Source organism: Carcharhinus amblyrhynchos, unplaced genomic scaffold (assembly GCF_965287045.1).
Source record: "Carcharhinus amblyrhynchos unplaced genomic scaffold, sCarAmb.v2.hapA scaffold_38, whole genome shotgun sequence".
Taxonomy (NCBI): Eukaryota; Metazoa; Chordata; class Chondrichthyes; order Carcharhiniformes; family Carcharhinidae; genus Carcharhinus; species Carcharhinus amblyrhynchos.
This window is the reverse complement of record NW_027649779.1, coordinates 2,856,568-2,872,984: the sequence shown is the minus strand read 5'-3', so window position 1 is coordinate 2,872,984 and position 16,417 is coordinate 2,856,568. Positions and strand designations below refer to the sequence as shown.

The 16,417-nt window shown below is 48.9% G+C and overlaps 2 protein-coding genes across 2 annotated transcripts in view; one reads left to right on the top strand and one right to left on the bottom strand.

Annotated features, from left to right (window-relative positions):
* LOC145362394 (uncharacterized) overlaps positions 1–16,417 on the bottom strand; it is a 74,129-nt gene that overhangs the window by 27,918 nt on the left and 29,794 nt on the right. The window contains exon 4 of the mRNA XM_080218440.1: positions 108–753. Coding sequence (XP_080074566.1) covers positions 108–753 — 646 coding nt within the window. The remainder of the gene's footprint in view (positions 1–107; positions 754–16,417) is intronic.
* LOC145362584 (uncharacterized) lies at positions 11,932–13,073 on the top strand. Its single transcript, XM_080218585.1, has 2 exons — positions 11,932–12,256; positions 12,422–13,073. The coding sequence occupies exons 1-2, from the start codon at positions 12,042–12,044 to the stop codon at positions 13,050–13,052; spliced, it is 846 nt and encodes a 281-aa protein (XP_080074711.1). The 5' UTR covers positions 11,932–12,041; the 3' UTR covers positions 13,053–13,073.

The window sequence follows — 16,417 nt, the reverse complement described above, 5'->3', positions numbered from 1 at the left end:
ACAAAATACAGTCCTGGATATAACTGAGAGCTGAAACAGTAACAGCAGAATCCAAACCCCTGGAATCACTCGTGAATTCGCTGGTGTCTCAGCAGCTGGGATGAGACTCTGAATCCCTTCCCACACTGGGTGCACGTGAATGGCCTCTCCCTGGTGTGACGTCGCTGGTGTGTCTGCAGGTGGGATGACTGCGTGAATTCCTCCCCACACTGCGAGCAGGTGAAAGGCCTCTCCCCGGTGTGAACTCGCTGGTGTCTCTGCAGGTGGGATGACTGAGTGAATTCTTTCCCACACTGCGAGCAGGTGAACGGCCTCTCCCCGGTGTGAATCCGCTGGTGTCTCTGCAGATGGGCTGACCAAGTGAATCCCTCCCCACACTGCGAGCAGGTGAAAGGCCTCTCCCCAGTGTGAACTCGCTGGTGTCTCTGCAGGTGGGATAACCGAGTGAATCCCTTCCCACACTGAGAGCAGGTGAAAGGCCTCTCCCCAGTGTGAACTCGCTGGTGTCTCTGCAGGTGGGATAACCGAGTGAATCCCTTCCCACACTGAGAGCAGGCGAACGGCCTCTCCCCAGTGTGAACTCGCTGGTGTGTCTGCAGGCTGGATAACTGAATGAATCCCTCCCCACACTGAGAGCAAGTAAATGGTCTCTCCCCAGTGTGAACTCGCTGGTATCTCTGGAGGCTGGATGACTGGTTGAATCCCTTCTTACACTGAGAGCAGATGAATGGCCTCTCCCCAGTGTGGCTGCGCCTATGTATTTCCAGCTTAGATGGGACTCTGTATCTCTTCCCACAGTCCGCACATTTCCATGGTTTCTCCATGGTGCATGTGATCTTGCCTCAGTTGCAGCCTCGTTCACACACAGAACACAAGTACAGTTTCTCCCAGCTGTGATATCTATTCAGGCTTTGTAACTGGTTAAAGCGCTTTAGTCAGTGCACTGGAACACGGTTGTTGCCTTTTCCAGTCACACTGATGTTTGAAATCTTTTCAAATCAACAGACTGGACAGCCATTTCTCCTCCTGGATTCAAAGGCCAATTCAGGTCCCAAGGAATGTGACTCTGTCACGTCTCGATGTGACTTTTGAGAATTCTGCCCACGATTCCTCTCTCAATATCCTGTAAAACGAGTTGAAAAAAAGTCATCAGTGTCAGAACAGAAATTCAGGACAGAAAATTCTAGTTTCCACGGAACATTCTTTCCTCTCTCATTCCCCAAAAGCTGTAAATCTCTGTCCCACACGCACTCTCCCTCCATTCTCACTCTGATATTCACCCTCCCAATTCTCCTGAAGATACTGATTGAGGCCAATTGACAGATCCACGCTCACTGCCTCCACTCCAGCACACAGAAATCGTAAGCAATAGAAGCAACAAGTTGGGCCATTCAGCCCATCAGATTGCCACAACCATTGACTGAGGATTGGCCGATCGTCACATTTCCCATGCTATCCCCCAGATGCCTCGATGCGCCAGTGTCTTCGATATCTCAAAATCTTATCAATCCCCGGCTTGAAATTGCTTGATGACTGAGGGCTTTTGTGGTCCAAAACTTCACCACATCCTTGAGTGAGGAAATCCCTCTTTACCTTAATTTTCTCTCCACTTTCCTAGCTGTTCCCCATAACTCTTGACTCAAATTAAAAATCAGTCTAACTCACCCTGGGATATATTCAATGAGCCTCAGCCTCCACTGATCCCTGTGGAAGAGAAATCCAAACGACTAATGACTCTGATAGGCAGGAGATTAATGCCTGGAAATATCTAAGGTAGTTCCAGGCCAATATTAATCTGTCTTCATTCAGACAGAGGGAGGAACAGCAGCAATGCTGGGCCACAATACAGGAAGCGCCATTCAGCCAAATCTCAGACTCTGATTGGTTGGAGGACCAGCGCCTCATCCGGTCCTCCAGGCGTTCCCATTGGTCAATGTCCCCGTACGCAGACAATGGGGGGCGGAACCCGAGCCCACGTGTGGTTTTGACCCGCCAGCTGGTGTCCAATGCGCAAAGTGTTCTGCTTCTGTAACCAGTGCCCGTGGCCGCCAATGGGAGGCGGGGTGCTGGGCACGCCCCTCCGAGTCATTGTGACGGCACAATGGAGCCCGGCCTGAATCAGCCAATCAGTCTGCTCTAGCGGTGACGTCTCCTGAGCCCCGCCCCCGCCCATTCATTCATTCCCCTCCAGTCAGTACATTCCGCACATTGTTACTCCATTCATTCATACAGAGATCTGTCTGGCAGCCTGAATGGAGACTGTCAGCTCTGTGTGTGTGTGTGTGTCCAGGACAGAGATCTGTCTGGCAGCCTGCGTGGGGACTGTCAGCTCTGTGTGTGTGTCCCAGGACAGGGATCTGTCTGGCAGCCGGCATGGGGTCTGTCAGCTCTGTGTGTGTGTGTGTGTGTGTGTCCAGATGTGGGTATGCCGGCGTTGGACTGGCGTAAATATTAATAAATAGGTTGGACTAAAACCTGGTGTTGTCAGACTTTTCACTGTGTGTGTCCAGGACAGGGATCTGTCAATAAGCACCTTCAGGGGAATTGGGAGAGAGAATATTAGATGCAGCATGGAGGGAGAGTGTGTAAGACAGGGATTCACAGCTTTTGGGGAATGAGAATTACTACATCTGACCAACCATCCCTGAACCTTCACAATAAATCTCAGGACACTCTTATCTCTGACTTGTCTGTACTTATAGCAGTCTCACAAGTATGTGTGCTGATATGAGAGGCTCTGCTCGGCAAGTTTAATGCCCCATGATTGTGTCTTTAATGACTAAATAGGAATGTGCTCAAGCCAGCGACATCCCATAATGCTTTACATATCAGTTAGTAACAATTCATTTGTTAACACAGTCCACAAGGATATATAAATACATTTAAAGGCAAAATACTGCGAAACAAAAACAGAAAATGCTGGAAAATCTCAGCAGGTCTAACAGCATCTGTGGAGAACTCTGACGCTCCAAACGTTGGCCTATTCTCTTTTCTAAATAAAGCTTTTTTAAAGTCATGATCTTATTGAATGGCGGGGCAGGCTCGAAGGGCTAGATGGCCTACTCCTGCTCCCATTTCTTATGTTCTTAAATATATATAACACAGCTGCCTCAGTCTTGGCCCATTCTGACACATACGATGGTGACTGGCAGGTCAGCCAATTGGTCAGAATATTTAAAATGGCCAAGAATGAGGAAAAGAATGACAAGGGAGGAAAAATGTGAGTATGAGGGAAAGCTAGCTCGAAGTATAAAGACCGATAACAAATGGAGCACTGGCCATGGAGCAATAAAGCACAGAAACAGGCCCTTGGGCTAACTGGTCCAGGCCAAGCTCTGAACCTGTGCCTCAGAATTCCCTCCAGTAACTTATCCAGCACTGATGTGAGGCTCAGCGGCCTACCATCACCAGGCTTCTCTTTACTCCTCAAACAATGGAACAAGATCTGCCACACTTCAATCTTCCACAACTTTGCCAGTGGAAAGAAAGAAGCAAATCTCTCTTGAAGGGCCACTGCAATTTCTTCCCTAACCTCTCAAAAGATCTGAGAATACACTTTAATTAGGCCCAGGGGATTTATTTACCTTAATGCACTTTAAGGTTGAAGATTTCTCCACGAGTATATCTCCACTGCGTGGGTTTTCTCCGGGTGCTCTGGTTTCCTCCCACACCCCAAAGATGTGCCCTTAGGCTGATTGGTGTAACAAATTGTCCCTAAATTAGTCTCCCCTCAATCTGGTTTCCAATGTGGAGTGCCATAAGCATAGACAAGGGTCATGGGTGGAAGAGGGAACTCGCAATGTTAAAATGGGCAGCGTGGGCTCGTTGGGCTGAAGGGGCTGTTTCCTGGGCTGTGTTGTTCTTTGTTCTAAGTACAAAACTACATAAGAAATAGGAGCAGGAGTAGGCCATTTAGCCCTTCGAGCCTGCCCCGCCATTCAATAAGATCATGGCTGATCTGAAGTGGATCAGTTCCACTTTCCCGCTTTCTCCCCTTAATTCCCTTGTCTATCAGAAACCTATCTACCTGGAACTTAAATATATTCAGTGAGGTAACCTCCACCACTTGGCAGATGGAATACAATGTTGGCAAGTCTGAGGTTATCCACTTTGGTAGGAATAATAGTAGGAAGGATTATTACTTACGGGGTGAAAAACTGCAGCAGGAGACGGTGCAGAGGGACCTCGGGGTCCTTGTGCATGAGTCGCAAAAACCCAGCTTGCAGGTGCTGCAGGTGGTCAGGAAGGCGAATGGGATGCTGGCCTTCATAGCGAGGGGGATTGAATATAAAAGTAGGAGGTCTTGCTGCAACTGTACAGGGCACTGGTGAGGCCGCAGCTGGAGTACTGTGTGCAATTTTGGGCGCTGTACTTACACAAGGATATTTTGGCCTTGGTGGGAGTGCAGAGGAGGTTCACTAGGCTGATACCGGAGTTGAGGGGGTTGAGCTATGAGGAGAGGCTGAATACACTGGGCTTGTACTCATTAGAGTTTAGAAGGATGAGGGGGGGATCTCATTGAGACGTATAAGATGATGAAAGGGATGGATAGGATAGAGGTGGAGAGACTCTTCCCACTCAGAAAGGATAGTAGGACTAGAGGGCACAGCCTCAAGATAAATTTAGATCAGAGTTGAGGAGGAACTTCTTCACTCAAAGGGTGGTGAATCTCTAGAATTCTCTGCCCGTTGAAGTGGTGGAGGCTGCCTCGCTAAATATATTTAAGTCACGGGTGGATAGATTTCTGATAGACAGAGGAATTAAGGGTTATGGGGAGAAAGCGAGAAAGTGGAACTGATCCACTTCAGATCAGCCATGATCTTATTGAATGGCGGGGCAGGCTCGAAGGGCTAGATGGCCTACTCCTGCTCCTATTTCTTATGTTCTTACTTCAACGGGCAGAGAATTCCAGAGATTCACCACCCTTCTTGACTCTGATCTAAACTGGTCCCCCCCCCCTCCCACCTTATTTTGAGGCTGTGCCCTCCAGTCCTGCTATCCTTTCTGAGTGGGAAGAATCTCTCTACCTCTACCCTATCCATCCCCTGTAATACGTATAAGTAATAGGTGTGTGGCCCAATACATAACCTCTTATTCCTTTAGCACCTATGATACTCTCCTCAGTCAACAAGGGGGAGAAATATTCATTTAAAAACTCAGCGATCTCCTGTGGCTCCACACACAGATGGCCACGCTGATTTTTAAGGTGATCTATTCTCTCTGTAGCCACACTTTTATTCTTAATATAGCTACAGAGCCTCTTGGGATTTTCTTTAATCTTATCTGCCAGATCCATATCATACCCTCTTTTCGCCCTCCTGACTGCCCTCTGAAGTGTTCCCTTACACTTTGTAATCACATGGAGTGATTCACTTGTCCCTGTTCGTCTAAACCCAACGTATGTTTCCCCTTTTATCTGAGCGGAGCCTCGATATTCCTTGTCAGCCAGGGAATCCCTGGCGACGTGACCTGATGTGGAGATGCCGGCGTTGGACTGGGGTAAACACAGTAAGAAGTCTGACAACACCAGGTTTAAGTCCAACCGATTTATTTGATAGTAAACTCACAAGCTTTCGAGGGGACTCCCTCTTCGTCAGGTGAATGGAGAGTTCTGGCCTCGGACAGAGCATATAAAGCACAGACAGTTTACAGATTACTGATTAGAATGCGAATCCTTACACCTAACCTGCTGTTCAAGTCCTAAAGTGGCCGACAATGTGTGTGGAAGGAGCACTGATCACAGTTTAAAGAGATGTGTATTGTCTCCAGACAGTACAGTGAGTGAGGTTTTGCAAACCCAGGCAAGTCACGGGGGTTACAGATAGTGCGACATGAACCCAAGATCCCTGTTGAGACCGTCCTCATGTGTGCGGAACTTGGCTATCAGTCTCTGCTCAGCGACTCTGTGCTGTCGTGTGTCGTGAAGGCCGCCTTGGAGAATGCTTACCCGAAGGTCAGAGGCCAAATGCCCGGCCTTCACGACACACGACAGCGCAGAGTCGCTGAGCAGAGACTGATAGCCAAGTTCCGCACACATGAGGACGGCCTCAACAGGGATCTTGGGTTCATGTCGCACTATCTGTAACCCCCGTGACTTGCCTGGGTTTGCAAAACCTCACTTACTGTGCTGTCTGGAGACAATACACATCTCTTTAACCTGTGATCAGTCCTCCTTCCACACACATTGTCAGCCACTTTAAGACTTGAACAGCAGGTTAGGTGTAAAGATTCGCATTCTAATCAGTAATCTGTAAACTGTCTGTGCTTTATATGCTCTGTCTGAGGCCAGAACTCTCCATTCACCTGACAAAGAGGGGAACCTCGAAAGCTTGTGAGTTTACTATCAAATAAATCAGTTGGACTTTAACCTGGTGTTGTCAGATTTCTTACTGCCTCCCTGAACTGCTACAATGCCTGTAAATACACCCACAGTGCATTAGGGAGTGATTTCCAGCTACACATTCCAAACTTTCACTAACTATAGGTGGATACCAGATTGATATATTCCATTCAACCACACCCAAGCTGAGTTATCCCAATTATTGTCCAGGACAATATATTCACAATCCTCATTGATCCTTGGGAGCACCGAAGAGAGCCAGATATTTGTAACAGGAGAGCTTGAGGGTAAGTTAGAGCGATTTTTAAAACTAGTTTTTTTCTCTTTAAATTTTATTCCGGAAACCAGAAGCAGTTTGCAAAAAGACTTGGGTAGGTTTTTTTCCTTAACGTAAATTGGAACGGTGAAGAATCCCGAAACTCTTCACAGGTAGAGTATCCCACCCTCCCACCTCCTCTAACCCAAAAAAAGAGACACAGAGAGAGAGAGAGAGGGGCTCGGAGTGAAAGCAGGTAAGTTTGTTTTTGTGTGAGCTGGAAGGACTTTGACTCACAGGGCCTAAGCGAAAAGGGTGTGGCAAGGTAAGTGTATAAGTTTTTTTAATTACTTTTTCTCTGTATTTCTAAAAAGGGCAAGTATGAGTGTGAGGCCAGTATGTTGCTCCCAGTGCAACATGTGGGAGGTCCTGGAGGCTCCTGGTCTCCCAGACATCCACACCTGTGCTTGGTGTGTGGAGCTGCAGTCCCTACGGGACCTGGTAAAGGAACTGGAAATACAGCTCGAGGACTTTCGTCTCATTAGAGAGAATGAGGAGATAATTGACAGGAGCTACCGGCAAGTGGTCACAGCGGGGCAATGGGGAGAAGGCACGTGGGTAACTGTTAGGAAGGGGAAAGCTCACGTGATGGAGAGCACGCCGGTGGATGTCCCCCTCTAAAATAAATACTCCTGTCTGAGTACTGCTGGGGGGGACAGCTCACCTCGGGGAGGAAGCAGTGGCCGGGTCTCTGGAGCCGAGCCTGACCCAGTATTTCAAAAAAGTAAGAAAGAGAGCAGCAAGGCAGTGTTAATAGGAGACTCCATAGTGAGGGGATCAGACAGGCGTTTCTGCAGATGCAGACGGGAGTCGCGGATGGTGGTTTGTCTCCCTGGAGCTGGGACCCGGGATGTCTCTGGACGCTTCCCAGACATCCTGAAAGGGGAGGGTGAGGAGCCGGAGGTTGTGGTTCGTATAGATACCATTAACATAGGCAGGAAGAGGGAAGGGGGTCATGAAAAGGGATTATAGGGAACTGGGTAGACAGCTGAGAAAGAGGAACGCGAAGGTAGTAATCTCAGGATTACTGCCTGCACCATGGGAGAATGAGAGCAGGAATGGAATGAGGTGGAGGGTGAGTGCGTGGCTGAGGGACTGGAGCAGGGGGCAGGGATTCCGGTTCCTGGATCATTGGGACCCCTTTAGGGGCAGGTGTGACCTGTTCAGTAAAGACGTGTGGCACTTGAATCCCAGGGGGATCAATATCTTGGCGGGATGACTGGCTAGGGCTACTGGGGGGACTTTAAACTAGAATGGTTGCGGGGAGGGAATAGAGATGAGGAGACTGAGAGCGAGGAGGTTAGCTCCCGAGTAGGGAAGGACTGTAGACAGTATGAGAGGGAGGTTAGACGGGTGATGGAGAAGAGAAATGTCCAGACCGAGGGGCTGAGGTGTGTCTATTTTAACGCCAGGGGTGTAGTAAATAAGGTAGATGAGCTTAGGGCGTGGATTGCTGCTTGGGAATGTGATGTGGTGGCCATTACAGAGACTTAGATATCTCAGGGACAGGACTGGGTACTTCAGGTGCCAGGATTCAGATGCTTCAGGAAGGACAGGGTTGGGGGCAAAAGAGGTGGTGGAGTGGCACTGTTGATCAGGGACAGTGTCATGGCTGCAGAGAAGGAGGATGCCGTGGAGGGACTGTCTACAGAGTCTCTGTGGGTGGAAGTTAGGAACAGCAAAAGGTCGATAACTTTGCTGGGTGTTTTCTATAGGCCGCCCAATAGTGACAGGGAAGTTGAGGTGCAGATAGGGAAACAGATCCTAGAGAGATGTAGTAATAACAGAGTTGTCGTGATGGGAGACTTCAATTTCCCAAACATCGACTGGAATATCCCTAGGGTAAGGGGTTTGGATGGGGAGGAGTTTGTTAGGTGTGTTCAGGAGGGGTTCCTGACACAGTACGTGGATAAGCCTACGAGAGGAGAGGCTGTACTTGACCTGGTGCTGGTGAATGAACCAGGACAGGTGACGGATCTCAGTGTTTTATTCTCAGATGTTGGAAACAGGAAGAATTTTCAATCTGTCTGTTGCCCCATCGTCATTCACCCAAAAACCCACGCTCTGATTGGCTGGAAGAACAGCGGCCTTCCGGTCCTCCAATTCTTCCCATTGGCCAGAGCTGGTGAGGGGGCAGTGAATCAAAGGTGCGCATGTGCGGGTGTTTGGAGTGAATGCGCATGTGCATTTTTTGTAGTGAATGCGCATGTGCGGGTGTTTGGAGTGACTTCTCATGTGTGGATTTTTGGAGTGAATGCGCAAGTGCGGGTTTTTGGAGTGAATGCGCAAGTGCGGGTTTTTGGAGTGAATGCGCATGTGCGGCCGTGGGGCGGGGCCGACGCCCTGACCATTGTCTTCTAGCCTTTCCCATTGGACAGCAGCTCAGCGCGACTGGGACGGCATGTCCCGCCCCGCCCCCCCCCAAAGTAGGCCTCCGCCCCCCCATTGTCTGTCTGCGGGTGGATTGGCCAATGGGAACTCTGGAGGACCGGAAGGACTGTGCTGCGATCGCTGCCTCTCAATCGTTCTGGCCAATGGGAAAACCTGGAGGACCGGAAGGAATCTGGTCCTCCAGCCAATCAAAGCTCCGCCATTGTCTGAATGCGGAAGTTGGTCAGTGAGCTTGTTGAGCTGCTTATTCCTGCACAGGAAAGATGCTGCTCTTTCTGAATAAAGATTGAGCTTCAGACTGAGTCAGACTTCCTCCTGTCTCCAACATCTGTGAGTAAAACACTTTCTTTTCTCCCCCCTTTCCATTCGTTAGGAGTAATAGAAGCAGGAATGGCCACCAGGCCCTTCAAGCCTGTCCAGCCACTCAATCCGATCATTGGCTGAACCATACGGCCTTCAACTCCTTGCCTTTTCCCAATGATCGAGGAAAAGGCTTATCAACTATTTATCCACCACCACTCCTAATGATCCAGCCTCCACAACCCCTCTGGGGCAGAGAATACCAGGGATGCAGGAAGAAATTTCTACACACCTCAATTTTAAATGACTGACTCTTTATCTTATTCGGGGCTCTCGCTATCTGAAAATATCTCATCGTCTACCCTGTCAAGCTCCCTCAGGATCTTATATGTTTTAATAAAGTCACCTCTTTATCTTCAAAGCTTCGAGGAATAAATAGACAATTTATTTGCTCTTAATAGGACAACCCTCTCATCCCAGGAATTAGCCTGGTGAACCTCTGTTGGACGACTTCTAATATTACTATAATCCTTGTTTAAGTAAGGGGGATCAAAACTGTACGCAGTATTCCAGGCAAGGCCTCACCAACACCCTGTGCAGTTGCCACAAAACCTCCCTGTTTTTAAACTCCAATCCTTTGCAATAAAGGTCAAAATTCCATTTTCCTTTTTAGCGATTGTGGGACTTGGCTGGTAGCTTTTTGTGGTTCGTGCACAAGAACACTTCGATCCCTCTGTACTTCACTCACCCTGCAGTGTCTCCCCACGTAGATAATCTCCATTTTGATTCTTCCTACTGAAATACATGACCTCACACTTCCCCACGTTGAAGTCCGTTTGCCAGGTTTTCATCACCCAATCTATCCATATCCCACTGCAGAATCAAAATATCCTCGTCATAACATGTCCATTCACCTATCTTTGTATCATTCTATTCCTTCTCCAGGTTTCCACTCTGAAAGTGACCCATTTGTTCCAACTCCCTGTTTTCTATGTGACAGCCAGTTTTCAATCCATGTTAACACACTTGCACCAATTCCATTGGCCTTTACTTAATGCACCAGCCTCTTATGTGGCATTTTGACAAATGCCTTTTGGAAATCATAGAATCCCTAGAGTGCAGTAGGAGGCCGTTTGGCCCATCTCGTCTGCACTGACTCATGAACAGAGCATCTTTCCCAGGCCCTAATCTCATCACTCTACACTTTTTCCCCACTAATCCCCCAATTCTAAATCTAAGGGCTAATTTAGTGTGGCCAATCAACCTGACCTGCACATTTTTGGACTGTGGGAAGAAACTGGAGCACTTGGTGGAAACCCACACAGACATGGGGAGAATGTGCAGACTCCACACAGACAGTGACCCAAGGCTGGAATTGAACCCTTGTCCCAGGCACTGTGAGGCAGCAGTGTTAAGCACTGTGTCAACCTATCTAAATACACAACATCTATAGATTACTCTCCGTTTACTTGACCTCTTGCATCCTCAAAGAAGTTGAGCAAATTTGTCAAACTTTCATAAAACCGCTGCTAAATTAAATGGGGCAGCACGGGATGGCTTGTTGGCACAGTGGCTGGCACTGCTGCCCCACAGCGCCAGGGACCTGTGGAGTTTGCATGTTCTCCCCATGTCTGCGTAGGTTTTCTCTGGGTGCTCCGATTTCCTACCTCATTCCAAAGAAATGCAGGTTAGATTGATTGGCCGTGATGAATTGTCCCTTAGCGTTGACACATTAAGAGGGTAAATACTTGGGGTTGCGGGAATCGAACCTGGATGGGATTGTTGTCAGTGCAGGCTTGATGGGCCAAATGTACTGTAGATTCTATGATTTTATAAACCGGTTTATAGTCCACTTCCTTCTGCCTTTCTCCCTCTTTGAACAAAGGCATCACATTGGCAGTTTTCCAATCTTCTGATACCCCCCCAGAATTTAACACGTTACAAAAAATTTTAACCAAAGTATCCACCATCTCTTCAGCAACCTCCAAAGAAAGCCTAGTGTGCAGTTCACTGGGCCCTGGTAACTTGTTTGTCCTTAGCCGCTGAAGGGAAAGGAAGTGAGTCCAGTGTGTATATTCCACACATTGTTAGTCCAGTCGTATGGGCATAGATCTGTCTGGCAGCCTGCATGGAGATTTTCAGCTGTGTGTGTCCAGGACAGGAAGCAGTGAGCATGGATCTGTCAATCAGACTCAATCAGCACCTTCAGGAGAATTGGGAGGGTGAATATTAGATACAGCAGAGTGAGAGTGGAGGGAGTGTGTGTGGGATGGAGATTTATACCTTTTGGGGAATGAGAGAGAAAAGAATGTTCTACAGAAACTCGAATTGTCTGTTCTGTATTTCTATTCTGTACTGATACCAATCACTTTTGTAAACTCCTTTTACAGGATATTTGAAGGTACGGATTTACAGACAGAAATCTCAAACCAAATGTCCCATCAACATCTGACAGAGTCACTCAATCCATTGGGACCTCAATATCATCGGCCTTTAAATCTAGAAGGAGAAATGTTTCGCTGAGCTGCCTGTTTGTGGAGATTTTAAGCATCAGTGCAACTGGAAATGTACCAAGACACACACCTGACTGAGTGTGTTCCAGAGTCTGAAAATACATGGCAGCGTTCACAGCGGGGAGAGAGTGTAGCCGTATTCTGTGTGAGATTTAACTGATTGGAGAGTCACACCCGCACCATGGAGAAACCGTGGAAATGTGGGGACTGTGGGAAGGGATTCATGGTCCCATCTCGGCTGGAAGTTCATCAGCGCAGTCACTCTGGGGAGAGGCCGTTCACCTGCCCTGTGTGTGGGAAGGGATACACTGACTTACCGAATCTGCAAAGACACCAGCGAGTTCACACCGGGGAGAGGCCGTTCACCTGCTCTGACTGTGGGAAGGGATTCACTCAGTTATCCCACCTGCTGAGTCACAATGTCACTCACACCAACGAGAGACCCTTTAAATGTTCTGACTGTGGGAGTGGTTTCAAAAGCTCTGGAGAGCTGGTGTCCCACCAGCGCACTCACTCTGAGGAGAGACCGTTTGGCTGCTCTCACTGCGCCAAGAGATTCAGAACATCGTCCAACCTGCAGATACACCAGCGAGTTCACACCGGGGAGAGACCGTTCACCTGCTCTGACTGTGGGATGGGATTTACTCAGTTATCCCACCTGCTGAGTCACAAAGTCACTCACACCAATGAGAGAAACTTTAAATGCTCTGAGTGTGGGAGTTCCTTCAAACACGCCTCAGATCTGAGGGTCCACAAGCGCATTCACAGCGGGGACAGACCGTTCAGCTGCTGTCACTGCACAAAGAGGTTTAGAACGTCCTCGCACTTGCAGGTACACCAGCGCACTCACACCGGGGAGAAACCATTTATCTGCTGTGTGTGTGGGAAGGGCTTCACTCAGTCATCTGCCCTGTCGACGCACACAGTCACTCACACCCAGGAGAGACCCTTTAAATGCTCTGACTGCGGGAGGGATTTCAAAAGCTCTCAGGAACTGATGGTCCACCAGCGTGTTCACACTGAGGAGAGACCCTTCGGCTGCTCTCGCTGCTCAAAGAGGTTTAGAACAGCGTCCAACCTGCAGAGACACCAGCGAGTTCACACCGGGGAGAGACCGTTCACCTGCTCGGTGTGTGGGAAGAGATTCACTGTTTCATCCTCTCTGCAGAGACACCAGCGAGTTCACGAGTGATAACAGGAGTTGGATTCTGCTGTTATTGTTTCTGCTCTGACTTATAGCAAGGTCTGCAATTTATTCATTCTGACAGTAGGTCACTGGCGAGGGTTTCTTTCTGCTGGACTGGCCGCTCTCATGACTTTGCTCCCAGTGGACTGATGCTCTTTGAACCTGGGAGAGCACATTTCCCACTGAAATGATCCACAAAAGCTGATGAAGGACATTTGTTTTTTTTCCGGGTTAGTAAATAGTCTCTTCCCCTCAACCACAGCTAGATCAAAAATAAATACAGAAAGAACCGGAAAAATGCAGCAAGTCTGGCAGCAACAGTGGAGAGAGAAACCGAGTTAATGTTTCACGCCCAACGTAACTCAACCTCAGAACGAGAGGGGGAAACGGGATGGGTTTGATGCTGGTAAGAAAGAAGGGAGGGTCAGGGAGAATGAAAGGGAAAGTCAGGGATTGGTTAGAGAGCGGGTGAGATTAAATGACAAAAATGTCCTAGAACAAAAGGCGAAGGGAGAGGTAATGGTTGTAATAAAGACACAAAGCATTGGTCCAGAGTAAGTGTTAATGGCAGAATAAAGGACAGCTCTGTCTGGAAGCAAAACAACAGGAAAAATGTGTAGTGGTCCATTTTGGCAGGACCAATGGGATGAAGGAGTACAATATCAAGGGTAGGAGTCTTAGCTGTGTTGAGCAGAAGGACCTTGGGGTCCGGGTCCATAGGACTCTTAAATCGGCCTCGCAGGTGGAGGATGTGGTCAAGAAGGCGTATGGTGTACTGGCCTTCATTAATCGAGGGATTGAGTTTAGGAGTCGGGAGGTAATGCTGCAACTTTATAAGACCCTTGTCAGACCCCACTTGGAGTACTGTGCTCAGTTCTGGTTGCCTCAGTACAGGAGGGATGTGGAAGCTATTGAGAGGGTGCAGAGGAGATTTACAAGGATGTTCCCTGGATTGGGAGGCATGCCTTATGAAGATAGGTTGAGGGAGCTAGGTCTCTTCTCCCTGGAGAGACGAAGATTGAGAGGCGACCTAATAGAGGTTTATAAAATGTTGAGAGGAATAGATAGGGTGCATTCTCAGAGGCTATTTCCCAGGGTTTTATTTTACCTGGACTCCCCAATGTACGCTACGACTACGACAATGACAACGGATGAATGAACATCGCTCGACAGGGTTTCCTTCCCAGAGATCAGAGTCCTCATTGGAATTTAATGTTGGCAAGTGTGAGGTGGTCCACTTTGGTAGGAAGAATGGTAGGAAGGACTATTACTTACGTGGCGAAAAACTGCAGCAGGCGACGGTGCAGAGGGACCTCGGGGTCCTTGTGCATGAGTCGCAAAAACCCAGCTTGCAGGTGCAGCAGGTGGTCAGGAAGGCGAATGGGATGCTGGCCTTCATAGCGAGGGGATTGAATATAAAAGTAGGGAGGTCTTGCTGCAGCTGTATAGGGCATTGGTGAGGCCGCAGCTGGAGTACTGTGTGCAGTTTTGGGCGCCGCACCTGCGCAAGGATATTTTGGCCCTGGAGGGAGTGCAGAGGAGGTTTACTAGGCTGATACCGGAGTTGGGGGGATTGAGCTATGAGGAGAGGCTGAATAAACTAGGCTTGTACTCGTTAGAGTTTAGAAGAATGAGGGGAGATCTCATTGAGACGTATAAGATGATGAATGGGATGGATAGGATAGAGGTGGAGAGACTCTTCCCGCTCAAAAAAGACAGTAGGACTAGGGGGCACAGCCTCAAGATAAAGGGGAGGCGGTTTAGAACGGAGTTGAGGAGGAACTTCTTCACTCAAAGGGTGGTGAATCTCTAGAATTCTCTGCCCGTTGAAGTGGTGGAGGCTGCCTCGCTGAATATTTTTAAGAAGCGGGTTGATGGGTTCTTGATAAGAGAGGGGATTAAGGGTTATGGGGAGAGGGCGGGAAAGTGGAACTGAGCCACAACAGATCAGCCATGATCTTATTGAATGGCGGGGCAGGCTCGAAGGGCTAGATGGCCTACTCCTGCTCCTATTTCTTATGTTCTTATGACAATCACCAGGCAAGACTGTTCCCTTCCTGTTGGCGAACACTTCCGTGGTCACGGGCATTCAGCCTCTGACCTTCGGGTAAGCATTCTCCAAGGCGGCCTTCACGACACACGACAGCACAGAGTCGCTGAGCAGAGACTGATAGCCAAGTTCCACACACATGAGGACGGTCTCAACAGGGATCTTGGGTTCATGTCACACTATCTGTAACCCCCGTGACTTGCCTGGGTTTGCAAAACCTCACTCATTGTGCTATCTGGAGACAATACACATCTCTGTAACCTGTGATCAGTGCTCCTTCCATTCACATTGTCAGCCACTTTAGGACTTGAACAGCAGGTTAGGTGTAAAGATTCGCATTCTAATCAGTAATCTCTAAACTGTCTGTGTTTTATATGCTCTGTCTGAGGCCAGAACTCTCCATTCACCTGACGAAGAGGGAGTCCCCTCGAAAGCTTGTGAGTTTACTATCAAATAAATCGGTTGGACTAAAACCTGGTGTTGTCAGACTTTTTACTGTGTTTACCCCAGTCCAACGCCGGCACATCCACATCATGGGTTCAGTTCTCCAGCTCCTGTCTGCAGACTGACAATAAAACCAATGGGTCTTATGGGGGTGTTGGGTCCTCCAGTGGGTGTTTGTGAATCCTCCCAGGGTTTCCTTCCCAGAGATCAGAGTCCTCATTGATTTGAGGCCAAAGTGAAACCTCTTGTTTACTGTCCCCCTCCCCCATCCTCTGATGTGAACCACCCTCCAGTGGCTGAGCCAAAATGGGGCCGTTAACCTGGGTCTGTTCCCAGGAGGGAGAGGCCCCGCAGCTACAAGCCAGGGGGCTGACAATGATTCTGAAGCGGATCCACAAAGTGTTTCCAGACCCGCCCAGCCACCGCCTAACGCTGACTCCGCTTCTCCGGGATAAACCAGCACCAAGGACACTGCGCATGCTGCACATCACAATGCCCGGGGAACTGATTGACGGCAGCTACGGACCAATAGGAAGAGGGGGCGGAGCTGGAGGACCGAGCGGTAGAGGCTGGTCCTCCAACCAATCGGAGTGAATGAGGGGGCGGGGCTGGAATTCACTGTCGGGTAGAGATGCGCATGCGCAGTCAGCAACGGCGTTTGCGGCACGCGCAGTGTGGGTGACCGCATTCGGAGCGAAGTTCCTCTGTCTCATCAGCAGCCGGTAAGGATGGGGAAATATAGAGGGAGCAATGGAACCGGCGGATGGACGTAGAGGGTTTCTAAATATCTGGTGAAGGTCTCAAACCTCGAATATGAGCCCGTAGGTCCCGTGTTTGCAGCTTCCGGTCTTTTTTCGGAGACGAATCTCAGGTTAAC